This window comes from Erythrolamprus reginae, chromosome 8 (assembly GCF_031021105.1).
Source record: "Erythrolamprus reginae isolate rEryReg1 chromosome 8, rEryReg1.hap1, whole genome shotgun sequence".
Classification (NCBI taxonomy): domain Eukaryota; kingdom Metazoa; phylum Chordata; class Lepidosauria; order Squamata; family Dipsadidae; genus Erythrolamprus; species Erythrolamprus reginae.
The window spans coordinates 10,166,188-10,184,603 of record NC_091957.1 but is presented as its reverse complement, the minus strand read 5'-3'; the positions used below and the strand labels follow the sequence as shown (position 1 = coordinate 10,184,603).

The window sequence follows — 18,416 nt, the reverse complement described above, 5'->3', positions numbered from 1 at the left end:
CCAGATATAAATTATAGATTATATTATAGATAATAGATTGCGGTGGGCCCATTTTTTCCCCCGCAAAAGTTTTTAAAAAATATTTTTAATATTTTTTTCCCTCCACTTTGAATTCATACAAACATCAATAAGATTACATACATCTCAAAAACATACAAAGTCACACATTTCTAAATTAATCTTTTTTATATTCGTATCAACACCCCTGGGCCCATTTTATTGCATTTCTCCGCAGTGTAACTTAGTCTCATTTTTGTTTTTCTTGCTCTTTTGAATTGTTTATAAACCAACCGGTCTTAAAAAACATGGGCCAATTTAAAAAAAAAAAAGCAGCTATAAAGGAAAACAAAATCAGAAATTCCAGCAAAAACAACCCCTTTGGCTTGATATCATCTGCCTGGCGTGGAGCTCTGTCCCTTTGGGAAATGGAGCCTCCTTAGGAAGAGGCAGCCTACCTGTCTATAATAAATAATTAATAATAATAATAATAATTTATTGGATTTGTATGCCGCCCCTCTCCGTAGACTCGGGGCGGCTAACAACAATAATAAACACAACGTGTACAATCCAATAATAAAAAAACAACTAAAAACCCCTATTATAAAACCAAACATACACACAAACATACCATGCATAACTTGTAATGGCCTAGGGGGAAGAGCTATCTCAACGCCCCCATGCCTGGCGGTATAAATGAGTCTTGAGTAGTTTACGAAAGACATGGAGGGAGGGTGGGGGCAGTTCTAATCTCCGGGGGGAGTTGGTTCCAGAGGGCCGGGGCCGCCACAGAGAAGGCTCTTCCCCTGGGGCCCGTCAAACGACATTGTTTAGTCGACGGGACCCGGAGAAGGCCAACTCTGTGGGACCTTATCAGTCGCTGGGATTTGTGCGGTAGCAGGCAGTTCCGGAGGTCATCTGGTCCATTGCCATGTAGGGCTTTAAAGGTCATGACCAACACTTTGAATTGTGACCGGAAACTGATCGGCAGCCAATGCAAGCCACGGAGTGTTGAAGAAACGTGGGCGAATCTTGGAAGCCCCCCTATAGCATATCACAAGAGTTGACTGCATAGAAGATTGACGGCAGAAAAAGACCACATGGTCCATCTAGTCTGCCCTTATACTATTTCCTGTATTTTATTTTAGAATGGATATACAGTGGTACCTCTACTTAAGAACGCCTCTACTTAAGAACTTTTCTAGATAATAAGCGGGTGTTCAAGATTTTTTTGCCTCTTCTTAAGAACTATTTTCTACTTAAGAACCTGAGCCCAGAAAATTTTTTCGGCCAGTTTCCTGCTATTCCCTTTGGGTTTCTCTCTCTAGCGCAGTGTATGGGAGGCAGCCTCGCGCCGGGTGTATGGGAGGCACGTGCTCCTCCTCGCCGCCTCAGAGTCCCTCTTTTTTTTTTTTAAGCCTTAAAGTTTTGGATTTTTTTGATTCCCCTCCTCTCCCCTTCTCCCTTCGGCAGCGATTGTCCTCCTCCTCTTCTTCTTCTTCTTCTTCCTTCTCCTCCTCCCACTCAAATTCCAAGCTTTTATTTCTTCTTGCTTCTTCTTAAGATAGTTTTTATTGATTTAAAAAAACACACACATACACACTACATATTTATTTATTTATTTATTTATTTATTTTATTAATTGGACTTTTATGCCACCCCATAAGTTTTAAGCATAAAACATATCAGGAAAGACTTAATGAACTCCATCTGTATAGTCTGGGAGGACAGAAGGGAAAATGGGGACATGATCGAAACATTTAAATATGTTAAAGGGTTAAATAAGGCTCAGGAGGGAAGTGTTTTTAATAGGAAAGTGAACACAAGAACAAGGGGGCACAATCTGAGGTTAGTTGGGGGAAAGATTAGAAGTAACATGAGAAAATATTATTTGACTGAAAGAGCAGTAGATCCTTGGAACAAACTTCCAGCAGATGTGGTTGGTAAATCCACAGTAACTGAATTTAAACATGCCTGGGATAAACATATATCCATCCTAAGATAAAATACAAAAAATAGTATAAGGGCAGACTAGATGAATCATGACGTCTTTTTCTGCCGTCAGTCTTCTATGTTTCTAACGTTTCTACTTAAGAACCTGGTCACGGAACTACTTAAGTTCTTAAGTAGAGGTACCACTGTATATATAAATATATTCAGAAGTGATGTATGCTATTCCGTTATATGTTGTAAGCTGCCCCGAGTCCTCGGAGAGGGGTGGCATAAAAGTCCAATTAATAAATAAAATAAATAAATATGTAGTGTTTATGTGTTATTGTTTTTTTAAAATCAATAAAAAATTATTATTAAAAAATAAAGTGACCCTCAAAAATGTAGAGATTCCCAAACCCCATTTCCCCACCCTAGAAATGAAGGGAAGTCCATCTCAAATTTTGGAATGGGGTGGGGAGGCAGGGATAGAGAACCAGCTATGCGTTTTATTGGTTACTGAAAGTCACTATTACCGTGTGTTATTCAGCAAGGTTTTTCTTAAAAAAAAAAAAAGATTGGGTTCAAGGAAACCTCAGATAGCACCTCACAGCAGCTGGAGGTTCTGGGGAGTTCTGGGGGAAGTTCAGCAATCTGCTTGGAAAGTGATGTCAATTATTCCATGCCAGTTGATGGCTTTGACTCATCCTGGGGCAATTCATTTAATCTCTAGCATCAGTCACCCAGCCTGGTTGGCAGAACGGGGGGGAGCCCCCACTCTAAAGAGGACCCCCCAGAGGCCTTAATGCAAATTAGGAGGCGCCAGTCTTTCGGTCCCCCAGGTTTTGGGGTCGCGCCCCGAGATGCCCCCTGCGACTGCGCGGAGCCTCACGGCAGGAAAAACCGCCTGGTTCTGCTTTGGATTGGCAGCCAGACGTCTCCAGAGCCGTCTGGGCAGCTTTCTAGCGTCTCTCACGTGTGTATGTGTTGTGTGATTGTGCCCAATCTCCCCTCCCGTTGTAGCTGCGCGCTCCCGTCTCCACTTCACCTCTTCAGGGATTGGCATCCACGCGCCAGACGAATGCAGTGCCAAGCCTCGCCCATCCCCTTGGAAAGATCCGTTTGCCCGAAATGCCTGCGCTCTGCTTATGCTCAGAAACCCTCTGCCTCCTTTCCTGGGGATGCTGGCGACTGCGAGGCTAGCTCTCCTGGCGTCCTGCGTAAAGTTTGGAGACTCCTGGCATCCTGCGTAAAGTTTGGACCCCCCCCCCCCCCCCCTGGCGTCCTGCGTAAAGTTTGGAGACTCCCAAAGCGGCACAACCTTTGAGCTGCGAACCGAGGCAGGCTGCGCCCGGGGCGCTTTGTGCATGCTCAGAGGAGACCCCCGAACACCCGAGAGGAGGGGGGCTCGCTTGCCCCGGCGGAGGAGCCCCTTCCCAGAACCTACCTCGAAGAGCCGCGGGATCTCCCGACGGGAGACATAGTCGTAAGCCTCGGCTGAGTCGCCCATCGCCCTGCTGGGACGCGCGCCCTTCCCTGCCCTTCCTTTCCTTGTCCAGCCCGGTTCTGACGGCCGTTCTCGGCTCGGGGCGGGGAACTGGGGAGGGAGGTCGAGCCGAGGACTGCCCACGTGTGGCTGGGTGGAAAGAGCGTCTCTGTCCCTGTGCAGAGGGCAGGCCAAAGCTGGTGGAGCTGTTTTTTAAGGCTCTTTAAAACTTTCTCCAACTCTATTTCTCTTTTATTTTCTTTCTTTCTTTCTCTTTCTTTCTTTCTCCTTCCCTTCCTCCTCTCTCTGGGTCTCTCTCTCCCCCTTTCCCTTTCTCTCTTTCTTTCCTCCCTTCTTCTCTCCTTCCTTCCATCTCTCTCTTTTTTCTCTTTCCCTTTCCCTCCCTCCTTCCTTCCCTCTCTCTCTGTATCTCTCTCTCCATTTCTCTCTTCCTCTTTCCTCCCTTTTTCTCTCCTCCCTTCTATCTTTCTCTTCTTTCTCTTTCCGTTTCTTTCCTTCCCTCCCTCCTTTCTTCTGTCTCTCTGCATCTCTCTCTCCCTCTTTCCCTTTTTCTTTGTTTCCTCCCTTTCTCTTCCCTTCCTTCCATCTCTCTCTTCTTTCTCTTTATTTCTCTTTCCCTTTTCCTTCCCTCCCTCTCTGCGTATCTGACATTTTTCTTCTTTTTCTTCCTCTCATCTTTCTTCGTCTCTCCTTGTGTGTGTGTGTCTCTCTCTACCCCCCTCCCTCCCATCTCTCTTCTCCCCCCCATGTATGAGCTATAGCCTGCCACCACTTCAGGCTCCTCTGTTAACACCTCCCATCATCCCCAGCCCCCAGGCTATTTCTTCTACCATCCCAAAAACTCAGTGCAGTCTCCAAAGTCTCTGACTTTTTGTTAAAAAAAAAACACAGAAAAATCATACCAATATTCTTTTTCTTGTCTCTTGCTTTTAGAAAGACCTCTTAAGCTCAGAGAGAGAGACCACACCACCCTCCCTGGCCTGCCTCCAGCCCAGCTCCTCTCCTCCCTTCCTCTTTTTCCTCCTGCTTTGAATTTTTTCCAGGGCCTGTGTGTTGTTGCAAAGCCTGGAGAGCCAACATAGGAGTTTCCAACGGCATTTAATGGGAAATGTACACAGGCTTCAGGATACGAGTGCGGGGTTGGTCTCGGTCCAAAACAATGGGAAAAATCAGGTGGCTCAGAGAGGAAAAAAACAGCCTTTCTTTCTTTCTTTCTTTCTTTCTTTCCTTCCCTTCCTTCCATCCTTCCTTCCTTCCTTCCTTCCTTCCTTCCTTACTTACTTACTTACTTACTTACTTACATACTTACTTACTTACTTACATACTTTACTTACTTACTTACTTACTTACTTACTTACTTACTTACTTACTTACTTACTCCGGAACATTTAAAATTGATTTAGATCTACTAAAAATTACTTAGTTTTCGTCAGTCCTCTACTGACTCTGTCAGAGTATTAAAATCCCCATTTGAAGAACTATACCTGGAACCCATATTTTAAGGACAATTTAGCAAGGGGCAATGGTTGAAAACCCTCCAAAGCTCAGCATCCAAATTATCTGTCTTGTATCGGTTTTGTAGAATAGAATGGAATGGAATATGGAATGGAATGGAGTAGAGTAGAATAGAAGATAGAATAAGGGATAAAATAAGGTATAGAATGGAATTGAATATGGAATATACAAGAGCAGAGAATGCAGAATGGTAGAATAGAATGGAATAAAATAGAATAGAGCAGAAGAGAAGAGTTGGGAGGAATCTTGGAGGTCTCCTAGTCCAACCCCCTGCTTAGGCAGGAAACCTACACCACTTCCGACAAGTGGTTATCCAATCTCTCCATAAAAGCGTCTAGTGTTGGAGAATTCACAGCTTCTGGTGGCAAGCTGATCACCAGTTGTGATTGTCAGGAAATTTCTCTTTCCTTCCAGGTTGCTTCTCTCCTTGTATAATTTCCACCCATTGCTTCTTGTTCTACCCTCAGGTGCTTTGGAGAATAGCTTGACTCCCTCTTCTTTGTGAGATATTGGAAGACTGCTATCCTGTCTCCCTTGGTCCTTCTCTTCATTAGACTAGACATTTGCCCAGTTCCTGCATCAGTTCTTTCTATGTCAATATCATTTATGCAAAATTGATCCCTCTTATTCTCCCCGCCAGAATGTGGGAGTTTTGGAGATGCTCCGTTCATGGGTCTCTTCTCCCACCCTCTGTGTTGGTATAAGCACCATGCCTCAACCGCCTCCCCGCCGTAAGGACCAGCGCATTGCCATGTGTAGCAACTGCTACCATAGCAACTGGGACATTGCCTGATGTATTTCTTGCAGGCTAAGCAGGACTGACGTGGTGAGGCAGAGCTTGGCATTGTTCCTCATGTTGATTATTTTCTCAGCCTTGGCCACTTTAAGAGGTATGGATTTCAATTCCCAGAATTCTTCAGCCAGGGGCATTCTGGGAGCTGAAGTCCCCTCCCTCCTTCCCTCCTCCTTTTCCTTCGTTATATTCTTTTCCGTTTCAGTATTAAGTGTATTTCTTTGTTCTTTCTCCTTCTTTCCTTCCTTCCTTCCTTTCCTCCCTCCCTCCCTCCCTTCCCCCCCTCCCTCCCTTCCTTCCTTCCTTTCCTTCCTTTCCTTCCTCCCTTCCTTCCTGTACTTCTTTCCATTTTATTCTTTCCATTCACTTTTCGGTTTCAACATTGCCTTCCTTCGTTCCTTACTTTTTCCATTATTATTATTATTATTATTATTATTATTATTATTATTATTATTATTAGTTATTGTTATTGTTGTTGTTATTATTATTATTATTATTATTATTATTATTATTATTATTAATTAGATTTGTATGCCGTCCTTCTCTGAAGACTCGGGGTGGCTCACAAGACACAATATAAAACAATGCCTACAAACAAACTAATTAATTAAAAACTACAAGCTAAAACCCCAATATATTAAAATCAGTCAACCAGTTCAATCACAACCATACATCACATTTAGTAGTCAGGGGGTCTTGATCTAATTGCCCCATGCCTGGCAACATAAGTGAGTCTTGAGACTCTTGTGGAAAAGGCCAGGAGGGTGGGGGCAGTGCGAATCTCCAGAGGGAGCTGATTCCAGAGGGCCGGGGCCGCCACAGAGAAGGCTCTTTCCCTAGGCCCCGCCAGACAACATTGTCTGGTCGATGGGACCTGGAGAAGGCCGACTCTGTGGGACCTGACCAGTTGCTGGGATTCATGTAAGTATACTTCCTATACTTCTTTCCATTTTCCTCCTTATATTGTATTATCTTTTTGGTTTCAACATTTCCTTCCTTCCTTCCTTTCCTCCCTCCCTCCCTCCCTCCCTTATGTTTTCTTCATGCTTTCTTTTCTCTTTTCCTGTTGTTTTTATTATTTCCCCTCTTTTTTCTCTTCTATGTTTAGGTTGGATTAGTTTGTAGTGCGGTGGTCACTGAACTTCTGAAGGTTTTTTTTTTTTAATAATCCATACTGAAGAAGAAGAAAAAAGGAAGATCTTTTTACTCAAGTCAACGTTTAATAAACGTGTCGTCTTTTTAAGATCCATCGAAGACGTCCAAATTGCAACCTTAAACAGTTAGAATGCCACCGGTCATTGAATGTCCAACCATCTCAATGAAACCATGAAAAAGGTAACCGAGCAAAATTCAAACGACAAGATCCTCAACTGCCATTGCTTTGGTACCAAATTTTGGGGGAAGGGGCTCCAGAAAGAAGGAGGAGGAAGAGTGATGTGTGTGTGTGTGTATGTGTAATCATCCTTTAACCTAGCTGTTGCAACCCAATAGGTGGAAATCATTGACCGGAGAAAGAGCAATTCTCTCCGAGCAATTCTCCTATTTAAATTTCGCCGATGGAGATTGTAGCAATTGTGATGTTATTTAGTGACATATTAAGAGGCCATGGATATTTTGCCAAGCTGAACCAGCTGCCTTGGTGCTTGGGCACCGAGCACCCACCAAGGAGCAAGAAAAAATATCCCCATAAGATCAATAGATTTGGGGGAACCTTCTTTCCTTGATGGGACAGGTAAAAAGGGGTTCTTCGCTCGCCCAGAAGTAGCCTTCAAAAACTTTCAGGAGTTCATTTCCTGAGCCCAGATAGATTGGATGACCACTGGAGGGGCTCTCTCTCTTCTCTTCCTTGCTCTTTTTAAAAAAATTATTTAATTTTTTTTTTAAAAAAATCTTTTGTTAATAAGGACAGGGGGGAAAAATTAGCACCCCGTCTTTGTGCTCCATGATGCTCCAAGATTATAACTCCCATCCTTTGGAAGGACTAAAGAGATGGAGCGAGGGGGGGGGTTAAGAGGGGAGCTAAAGAGATGGTGAACACCCAGTAGTGGGTTCCTGGCGGTTACGGCTAATTGCGTTCAGCTCTGGTGCAAGATCTCGCACGGGGGACTTGCGTGTTTCGGTTTTTTTGCTTCCGCGCAAAAACCCTCACCGAAACACGCAGGAGTTTGCTACCTGCACAGGTGCAGAAAGGAAAATTGTGCTCGGACCTGTGCTCATGCACCAGAGCCACGGAGCTGCACACAATTAGCAGTAACCGGCAGGGACCCACTACTGGTGAGTCCCCGCAACTGTCATCTTCTCTGCTCATGAGTTGGCGAGGGATAATGGGAGTTGGGGTCCGTCGTTCGGGAGGGCGCCGGGATCAAGTCTGCAAAGTTGAACAAGGCAGAGGAGGAGAACCAGAGAGAGAGAGGGAGGAAAATTTATCTTTCTTGGAGAACTTACCAACCTTTAAAGCATCCAATAATTTCCCACAATGCCCCAGGGTGCTTCTCTATTAGCATGATGGGAAATAACGTAAAACCAGAGTAAGGGGTGGGTGGGAAATCTCTTATGGAGGCACTTCTCACTGAGGTCCACCTAGAAGCAACCTTGCAAAGGGTTGCGATGGACTTCCACCCAACTCTGAACTAATTTCCCACAATGCCCCAAAGCGTTTCGCTACGGCATGATGGGAAATTTAACACACCAGGCCAGGAACCAGAAAATAAAACTTTCTTGGAAAACTCACCAGCCATCCAACTAAGAAGCAATTCAGATGGCCTTCCATCCACATTAGAAGTTCCATTGAACTTCTAATTTCCCACAATGCCCTGAGGCGCTCCCCTACGGCATGATGGGAAATTTAAAACTCAGTAGTCCAGGATCTGCTGGCTAGGCCCAGTTAAGGTGTGTGTGTGCTGGATCCTGGTTTTGGCACTTGGGGGGTTTGGGGGTTGTCTCCTCCTTGCCTTATTCCCAATCAGGGTGGGAGAAACTGATGTTGTAGAGATTAGCCCATTTGCCGAAAACCCGCTTCTCGGTGATGAACCGGTGATGGTATCCTCTGCGGCTGTTCTCGTTGTGGATATAAGTGGTGCATTCGTCCGGCCCTTTGGGTTCGTAATAGTGGTAGGGCATCCGGTGTGGAGGGGTTTTATTGCTAGGAGGAGAAAAAGACAGGTGAGGTTGAGAAAGGGGAACGCACACATAAGAACCTAAGAAGAGCCATGCACACGGCTATCGGGTCCAGCATTCTGTGTCACACAGTGGCCCACCAATTGTCCATGGGGATCTTGAGCGGAAAGAGAAGGCAAAACCCTCCCTTGACCCCCAACCAATGGTACCCAAGGGAACCCTGTCTGCCTCAACCAACATAGACATCCGTTTCAAAAACCACTGATACATTTGGCATCCATGAATCTGTCTAATCCTGCCTTGAAGCTCTCGAGGATGACAGCTGTCATGACCTCTTCTGGAAGTGAATTCCATCAACCAAGGACCCTCTGGGTGAAGAAATATTTCCCTTTATTTGTCCTCACTTTCTTACCTAGGAGTTTTAGGGAGTGCCCCCTTATCCTAGTATTGTATAATAGAGAAAAGATTTTTTCTCTATCCACCTTTTCTATGCCATAAATGATTTTATACACTTCGGTCAAGTCACCCGTTAAATGTCGTATTTCAAGGCTGAAGAGACCAAGGTGTTGCAACCTGGTTTCATAAGGGAGGGCTCCATTTCCTCGATCATACTTGTTGCCCTTTTTTGCACCTTTTCCAGTTCCATTATATCGTCCTTGAGGTGCGGTGACCAGAACTGTACACAGTACTCCAAGTGTGGTCTCACCATCAATTTGTACAGAGGCAATACAACACTTACTGACTTATTTTCCATTCCATTCCTAATCATACCATGCATGGTGTTTGCTTTTTTTTTTACTGCTGCTGCGCACTGGGTTGACATCTTCATTGAGCTGTCCACCAAAACCCCAAGATCCCTTTCTTGGGTTGTCTCAGAAAGCTTGGTCCTCATCAGGTGTACAGGGTGCGTTCCAAAAGTAATGCAATTTTTAAAAAAAGTAATTTATTGAACAGAATTGCACAAACAGTTTAAATTCTTCAAAATTTATTTATTTATTTATTTATTTAATTAATTTGTATGCCGCCCCTCTCCGTAGACTCGGGGCGGCTCACAACAGTAAAATACTGTCCTTGGGCCTCTACACATTTTTTTCAGCGACTCTGCCATGACCGGTACGCACCCTGGAAGGCGTCTTCGGGGACCTCTCGCAAGGTCTTCACCATGGCTGATTGGATCTCTTCTATGGGTGAAAAATGTGCCTTGCCACAACGCGTTCCTGGCCAACACCAGGTGCCAATGCTGCCCCACCCCTCCTATAGTCTTGACGTTGCCCCAGCAGACTTCTTTTTGTTCCCAGCCCTGAAAGGAACCCGTTTTTCGTCCATAGAAGAGATCCAATCAGCCGTGACGAAGACCTTGCGAGAGGTCCCCGAAGATGCTTTCCAGGGTCATGGCAGAGTCGCTGGAAAAAATGTGCAGAGGCCCAAGGACAGTACTTTGAAGGATTTTAAGTGTTTGTGCAAATCAGTTCAATAAATTACTTTTTTTAAAAAAAATTGCATTACTTTTGGAACGCACCCTGTAATTGGGGTTCTTTGCCCTGATAATGCATAACTTTGCACTTGTTTAGGTTAAAATGCATTTGCCACTTTGTTGCCCACTTGCTCAATTTTGAGATCTCCCAACACACACACACACACACACACACACACACACACACACACACGAGCCTTGAAAGCCAAGTGAGGGGCTACTACTTACTTGCAGTAGCTGGGAGGCACCATCCCGTAAACGTGGAGTTTGTCACACAACTCCACCGCGATCACCATGGTAAACCATCCAGTGCTCAGCCAGGACCGTGTGGTCTCCCTGGGGTGGGCAGAGAAGAAAAGAAAAAGAAAAGGAAGTGCTGTTGAAGTTTCCAACCGAAAAAGAAAACGTTTTTGAGGTTTCCAAATGAAAAAGAAAAGACAATGGTTTTGAAATTTTCAAGCGAAAAAGAAAATGAAATGTTTTTAAAATTTCCAACAGAAAAAGAAATGTTTTTAAAATTTCCAACAGAAAAAGAAAAGAAATATTTTTAAAATTTCTAACAGAAAAAGAAAATGAAATATTTTTAAAATTTCCAACAGAAAAAGAAATATTTTTAAAATTTCCAACAGAAAAAGAAAAGAAATATTTTTAAAATTTCCAAAAGAAAATGAAATATTTTTAAAATTTCCAACAGAAAAAGAAAAGAAATATTTTTAAAATTTCCAACAGAGAAAGAAAATGAAATATTTTTAAAATTTCCAACAGAAAAAGAAAAGAAATATTTTTAAAATTTCCAACAGAAAAAGAAAAGAAATATTTTTAAAATTTCTAATAGAGAAAGAAAGGAGATGTTTCTGAAATTTCCAACTGAAAAAAAAAGAAAAAAGTTTTTGAATTCCCAATTGAAAAAGAAAGGAAATGTTTCTGAATTTCCAATAGAAAGAGAAATGAAATGTTTTTGAAATTTCCAACTGAAAAATAAAAGAAAAAGTTCCGCCTTTTCACAACCCCAAAAGAAGCTTTATTTTCTGTCTTTTTCTGTTGGAAATCTCTTTCTCTCTCTCTTTCCTTTTCCCCCTATCTCTTTCTCTCTCTTTCTCTTTCCCTCTCTCTCTCTCTTTCTCTCTGTCTCACTTTCTTTTTCTCTTTCTCTCTCTCTCTCTTCCTCCCTCCCCATCTCTCTCTCTCTTGTGGTGAGAAGTTCCGCAGGTTCTCGGTTCAGGATACAGCCACTTTCCTTCCATCCTAGCAGACTCACCTGTCCTTGCCTGTCTCTTTTCGGAACAAATCGTCAAACTGGTGCATGCGCCTCCCCGAAACCGCGAAAGCCGTCATGTTGGGGAAACGGAGGCTGACCCGTTCGATGAGCTTGATAATGCTCCTCTGCATCTTGAGCTGCGGCCCCCAGAAAATCAAGATGTTCTCGGGGGTCTTGTTGATGAATTCCTGCGGCCTCTTCATGACTCGGTAGGCGCTGGAGTGAGCCACGACCCGGAAGGTGGTCTTGTTCCCCACGTCCTCCGAGAAGCCCGTGGTGGGCGCGTCGTTCATGCGGATGGTACATTCGGACTGGTCGATGGTTTTGCCCAGTTTGGTGCCCAGGAGGTGACTGGAGCTGGTGATGAGGACACACTGGTTGCAGTGCTGATCCAAGACCTGGAAGTAGAAAGCATCCACTGGAGCAAAGGTTGGGCTTAGACAATCAGGGAGAAGGAGGGAGAAAGAGCAGGGAAAGAAGGAAGAGAAAGAAAAGAGGATGAAGATGGAATAGGGGGAAGGAGGGAGAAAGAGAAGGGAGAGTAGGAAAAGAAGGAAGAGAAAGAAAAGAGGATGAAGATGGAATAGGGAGAAGGGAGAGAAGAGAGGGTGGGGAAAGAAGGAGGAGAAGGAAGGATGGAGAAAGAAAAGAGTGGGGAAAGAAGAAAGAGAAAGAGAAGAGGATGAAGATGGAATAGGGAGAAGGAGGGAGAAAGAAGAGAGTGGGGAAAGAAGGAAGAGAAAGAAGGAGGGAGAAAGAGAAGAGAGTGGGGAAAGAAGGAAGAGAAAGAAAAGAGGATGAAGATGGAATAGGGAGAAGGAGGGAGAAAGAAGAGAGAGTGGGGAAAGAAGGAGGAGAAGGAAGGATGGAGAAAGAAAAGGGAAAGAAGGAAGAGAAGAGGGTGAAGATGGAATAGGGAGAAGTAGGGAGAAAGAGAAGAGAGTGGGGAAAGAAGGAAGAGAAAGAAAAGAGGGTGAAGATGGAATAGGGAGAAGGAGGGAGAAAGAGAAGAGAGTGGGGAAAGAAGGAGGAGAAGGAAGGATGGAGAAAAAGAAAACAGTGGGGAAAGAAGGAAGAGAAAGAGAAGACGATGAAGATGGAATGGGGGAAGGAGAAGTTGAAGAAGGGAGGGAGAAGAAGGAGAAAGAGGAGTAGGAAAAAGAGGAGGAAGAGAGGAAAAGAGGAAAAAGCAAGAGGAGGAAGAATTGGAGAAGAAGAAAAAGGAAGATAAAGATGAGAGAAGGAGGAAGGGGAGGAGGAGGAACAGTGGGAAGGTAGAAAGGGGAAGAGAAAATGGCAAAAAGGAGAAGGAGAAGAGAAACGGTAGAAAGGGAGGAAGAGAGGAGGAGGAGATTAGCAAGGAGAAGATAGAGAAAAGGAGTTGTGAAAAGGCAGGAAGAGATAAGGAAGAGGTGGAGGTAGAGGAAAATGAGGAGGTGAAGAAGGAGAAAGAGGAGAAAGGGGAGAAAGAAAAGATGGAGAGAAAGATGAAAGAAAAGGAGGAGGAGAAGGAAGGGAAGGAGAACAGGGAGATGGAGGAGGAAGAGGAGAAGATGGAGAGAAAGGGTGGGAAGAAGGAGAAGGAAGAGAAGGAGAAAGAGGAGAAAGAAGGAGAAGATGGAGAGAAAGAAGGAAAAGGGGAGAAGGAAGAGAAGGAAAACAGATGGAGGAGGAAGAGGAGATGGAGAGAAAGGGGGGAAAGAAAGAGAAGGAAGAGAAGGAGAAGATGGAGAGAAAAGGAAAAGAAGAGAAGGAAGAGAAGGAGAACAGGGATGAGGAGGAGGAGGAAAAGGAGAAGATGGAGGAAAGTGAGGAGGAGGAGAAGAAGGAAGAGAAAGAGAAGGATATGGAGAAAGAGAAGATGGAGAGAAAGGAGAAGTAAAACCCAAGGAGAAGGAAGAGAAGGTGGACAGGGACAAGGAGGAGGAAGGCAAAGAAGGAGGAAGAGGAAGAGAAGGAGAGGGAGAGGGAGGAGAAATAATTTAGCCCTTTGACCCCTTCAAAATCCAGAAATTTGGAAACCCCTTTCTCAAAACTAACCCTTAATAGAAAAACCGCCGTAGCGTCAGAACTCCTCAATTTTTGCAAGAACCCCCCACTAAAGTTGACCAGCCAGAGAAAGCCCCCTGCCCACAACGAGGTGGGGGGGAGCAAACCCCCCTCCCCACCCATCCAAACATCTCCTCTCCACCCCCCTTACCTTCCCTCCGGGGACAGGCAGGTATTCGCTTTTCACCCCCCACTTCCTGAGGCTGGCGGGCAGCGGAGTCTTGGCCCGCGAAGCGTAGTGGGGCCCTTCATTGCGGCTGTTGGAATTGTAAATAATCAGCAGCATAAACAAGGCGAAGAGGATCACCACGACTACGGCGTGTGGGCTCTGAAAGGTGCCGGAAAACAGAAGCGGGAGGGAGGGAAAAAGGGACCACCAAGTGATCACAAGTCCAGCCAGGATAAACCGAGTGCCGTTTCCCTTCCCCTTCCCGGTTTGTAATTTTTTTAAAAAAATTGAAGTTTGGAAAATCCACCCCCCCCCCAAATTCCCCTTCCTCTTTGCAATTTTTTAATTGGAAGTTTGCAAAATTTCGCCCCTCCCCTTTCTTCTTTGCAATTTTTTTAAAAAAATAGTTTTTATTGGTTATATATTTAAAAAGACATTAAAAAAACACACATAACAAAAAAGAAATTAAACAAAGCAAAATAAAAAAACAAAGACAAAACAAACCATCAAGAAAATGCAATTTCTATCATGTGATGTAATTCATGCACCTATGCAATTTTTTAATTTGAATTTTGCAAATTTCCCCCCTCCCCTTTGCAATCTTTTACTTTGATATTTATTTGTTTGTTTATTTGTTTATTTATTTACTTACTTACTTACTTACTTACTTACTTACTTATTTATTTATTTATTTATTTATTTGCCCTCTCCGAATTTCTCCCCCTTACCTTCCCTCTTTGCAATTTTTTATTTGAATTTTGCAAGGGTCGGATAATTTTTGCGAATGCTGCCTTGGCTTAATAAATAAAACATTCTCCCTTGTGACGATACACCCACACTTTGATGGTAAATCAATGTTAAAATGTGTTTAAAACAACAACAACAACAACAAGAGAAAAGTTTCCTTTTCATCCTGTTATTTCTTTCCAGAAGGATTAAGATATACTGCTGAAAAAAATAAAGGGAGCATTCAAAGAACACATTCTAGATTTGAATGAATGAAATATTCTGATTGAATACTTTGTTCTGTATAAAGATGAATGTGTTGACAACAAAATGAAATTGATGGTCAATCAGTGTTGCTTCCTAAGTGGACAGTTTGATTTCACAGAAGTTGAATTTACTTGGAGTTTAGATGATTGATAGATAGATAGATAGATAGATAGATAGATAGATAGATAGATAGATAGATAGATAGGTAGCAAGGTAGGTAGATAGATAGATAGATAGATAGATAGATAGATAGATAGATAGATAGATAGATAGGTAGGTAGGTAGGTAGGTAGGTAGATAAGATAGGTAGGTAGGTAGATAAGATAGATAGATAGATAGATAAATAGATAGATAGATAGATAGATAGATAGATAGATAGATAGATAGATAGATAGATGTGTTGTTTAAGTTTTTCCTTTATTTATTTTTTTAGCAGTGTACAAACAAACCAACAGAGGAGGCTGAAATTCGGACGAAATTGACTAGGCCTTCTGTTGAATATTCATTAGCATGATGTAAATAGTTGAGTAAATAGTTGGGGTCTTTCTAAACTCCCAGCCTGTCCACTTCCCTGGATTACAAGACCCATAAAAAGGCAGAAAATGTTATAAACCCTCCTTCGCTGCCCTGCAGGCCGAGACCAGGCCTAAAAGTTTTGCGAAGGTAAACGAATCTTTAAAGGCAATACAGTACATGCAGCAGGAGAGTTAAAACTTTGCAGGAAAATGAACCCGTTTTGCCCTAAGCAGATGGAAATCCTCACCCCACCCTATACCTGTATATATTCTGGGGAGGGCCTGCCTGCCCCCTTGATAAAAAATCTCACCTTCCATGAAAAGATATTGGCTAGCCCTGTTTTGACCTTGCCAATCCACTTCAGGTTCATGGCTCCCTCCTCCTGTTTTTACATTTCACTCTCCACTAATTTTCTTGCCCCACCCTTCTCGGTCCATCCCCTTTCCGGCTCTCGTTCTCCAAAGGACTCTAAAACCCATCAGCCCCAGCCTTGTGCATGGGAGGGGATTGGCTATTAGGAATCTTCTGGACTGGATTCGGCAGTGATGGGCTCCTATGGGTAGGGTCAGGTACCCAGAACCGGTAGAAAAAATATAGTCAGGTACGCAGAACCGGTGGAAAAATTTTGAAACACCCTCCCCCCCCCCTCCCGGTTCTGGGTATGTTTTTTCTATTGCAGTAAATCAGGTTTAATGTGCATAATTTTAGAAGAGCTCTATGTGTGTGTGTGTTTGTGTACGTTTGCAGTTTATACAGTATTTATTTTATTTATTTATTATTTGGATTTGTATGCCGCCCCTCTCCGAAGAGTCGGGGCGGCTCACAACAAGTGTAAAACAAATCATAAATAATTCAATTAATTAAAATATTTAAAGATTTTAAAAAACCCATATACTAACAGACACACACACAGGCATACCATGTATAAATTAAATGTGCCCAGGGGGAGATGTTTAGTTCCCCCATGCCTGACGGCAAAGGTGGGTTTTGAGGAGTTTACGGAAGGCAGGAAGAGTAGGGGCAGTTCTGATCTCCGGGGGGAGTTGGTTCCAGAGAGTCGGTGCCGCCACAGAGAAGGCTCTCCCCCTGGGGCCTGCCAACCGACATTGTTTAGTTGACGGGACCCGGAGGAGGCCCACTCTGTGGGACCTAATCGGTCGCTGGGATTCGTGCGGCAGAAGGCGGACTCGGAGATATTCTGGTCCGATGCCATGAAGGGCTTTAAAGGTAGATATTGTATGTTTCTGTGTGCCTGTGTGTAATATGTATGTACACCTATCGATATAGAATTAAATATAGTGCTCCAAAAAACAAAGGAAACACTCAAATAACACATCCTAGATTGGAATGAATGAAATATTCTCATTGAATACAGTGTTCCCTCGATTATCGCGGGGGATGCGTTCCGAGACCACCCGCGAAAGTTGAATTTCCGCGAAGTAGAGATGTGGAAGTAAATACACTATTTTTGGCTATGAACAGTACCACAAGCCATCCCTTAACACTTTAAACCCCTAAATTGCAATTTTCCATTCCCTTAGCAACCATTTAGATTATTACTCACCATGTTTATTTATTAAAGTTTATTTAAAAAAATATTTATTAAAGACGAAAGTTTGGCGATGACAAAAACCGTGGTATAGGGAAAAAACCCGCAAAGTATTTTTTTAATTAATATTTTTGAAAAACCGTGGTATAGACATTTCACGAAGTTCGAAGCCGCGAAAATCGAGGGAACACTGTACTTTGTTCTGTATAAAGTTGAATGTGCTGACAACATGTGAAAATGATTGTCCATCAGTGTTGCTTCCTAAGTGGACAGTTTGATTTCACAGAAGTTTGATTTACTTGGAATTATATTCTGTTACTTGTGTTCCCTTTATGTTTTTGAGCAGTGTGGTAGATAATGTATATTTTTGTGTGCCTGTGTGTAATATGTACGTACACACATGGCACATATACATGGAATTGAAGAGTATATTTTGGATGTTCAGTAATAGTAAATAGGTAGGGAAATGGTATCTCTTTGAGGCAAGGAGAGGACAGGCACCCTAACCCTAACCCTTGATGTGAGTGATGTCAAGTTGGCCACCTTTAAGCCAGTCACATGACTTTTAATCCACTCACAGTCACATGATCACCAAGCCACTCCCACCTGGTCACATGGGTGACAAGCCACATTCACAAAATAAGCCACACCAACAGCGAGGTAGTAAAAAATTTTGGGCTGGTAGTAGAAGGAGCTATCCATTTTCTTCTCTTTCCAATGAGCAAACTCAATGGAGGAAATTTGGATTTCCTTAGCGACCGCAAGGGTTACTGGTCTCAATTGTTGGTCATAAGTCGAAGACGACTTGTACCCTTCAGCCAGATGGAGTTTGCAAATGATGGCGAAGAAGAAGGGGAAAAAAGGAATCTCCCCCAGTTTGCACCATTATTCCCATTTAAACCGCGCATCCAGGAAAGACCTGAATACGCTTTTCACCAAAATTCCTACCTGGTGGTTTTTCATTGTGGTATCTGGAGTTTTAGGTTGGGAATTCAGTCACTCTATCCTGAGCACCTGCATTGAAGTCAAAAACATCAGTTATCATCATCTATGTATCTCTATCATTCATCTACCCATCTGTCTGTCTGTCTATCTATTTATCCATCATCTGTCTGTCTGTCTAGCTATCTAGCTATCTATCCATCATTTATCTATCTATCTATCTATCTATCTATCTATCTATCTATCTATCCTCTATCATCTATCTATCATCCATCCATCTCTCTCTCCTATCTATCTATTTATTTATCTATCCATCCATCCATCTATCCATCCATCCATCCACCCAAAATGGTTCTTAAGAAGAGGCAAAAAAATCTTGAACACCCGGTTCTTATCTAGAAAAGTTCTTAAGTAGAGGCATTCTTAAGTAGAGGTACCACTGTATACTGTAATGAATAACTTGCAAAGGTAAATATAAAGGTAAATATAAACTGATTGCTATAGAAATGTAAATTTACAAATGTAAGTATATAAAAAAGTTAAAAATAGAAATATAGAAATGATGAAATGAGTAAGATCTGTAAAATAGAAAGAAAGAAAGATCTTGT

At 43.0% G+C, this 18,416-nt stretch overlaps 2 protein-coding genes across 10 annotated transcripts in view; both read right to left on the bottom strand.

Annotated features, from left to right (window-relative positions):
• The window catches only part of AK1 (adenylate kinase 1), a 49,381-nt gene extending 43,520 nt beyond the window's left edge, over positions 1–5,861 (bottom strand). The window contains exon 1 of one of the 3 annotated variants that reach the window (XM_070758749.1): positions 5,856–5,861. Coding sequence is in view for 2 of the 3 variants with exons in the window: in XM_070758745.1 (XP_070614846.1) it covers positions 3,374–3,436 (63 nt within the window). In the remaining variant the exon portion in view is untranslated. Of the gene's footprint in view, positions 1–3,373; positions 3,558–5,855 lie in introns of those variants that run through there. The other 2 variants (XM_070758745.1, XM_070758744.1) reach the window with 2 other exon arrangements.
• Positions 5,862–6,941: 1,080 nt separating this feature from the next.
• ST6GALNAC6 (ST6 N-acetylgalactosaminide alpha-2,6-sialyltransferase 6) overlaps positions 6,942–18,416 on the bottom strand; it is a 490,277-nt gene continuing 478,802 nt past the window's right edge. For 5 of the 7 annotated variants that reach the window (XM_070758828.1, XM_070758826.1, XM_070758827.1 and 2 more), the window contains 5 exons: positions 17,815–17,880; positions 13,791–13,967; positions 11,591–11,988; positions 10,561–10,668; positions 6,942–8,883 (listed from right to left, as the gene is read on the bottom strand). In XM_070758828.1, coding sequence (XP_070614929.1) covers positions 8,694–8,883; positions 10,561–10,668; positions 11,591–11,988; positions 13,791–13,967; positions 17,815–17,829 — 888 coding nt within the window. In that variant the 5' untranslated portion in view covers positions 17,830–17,880 and the 3' untranslated portion in view covers positions 6,942–8,693. The remainder of the gene's footprint in view (positions 8,884–10,560; positions 10,669–11,590; positions 11,989–13,790; positions 13,968–17,814; positions 17,881–18,416) is intronic. The other 2 variants (XM_070758830.1, XM_070758831.1) reach the window with 1 other exon arrangement.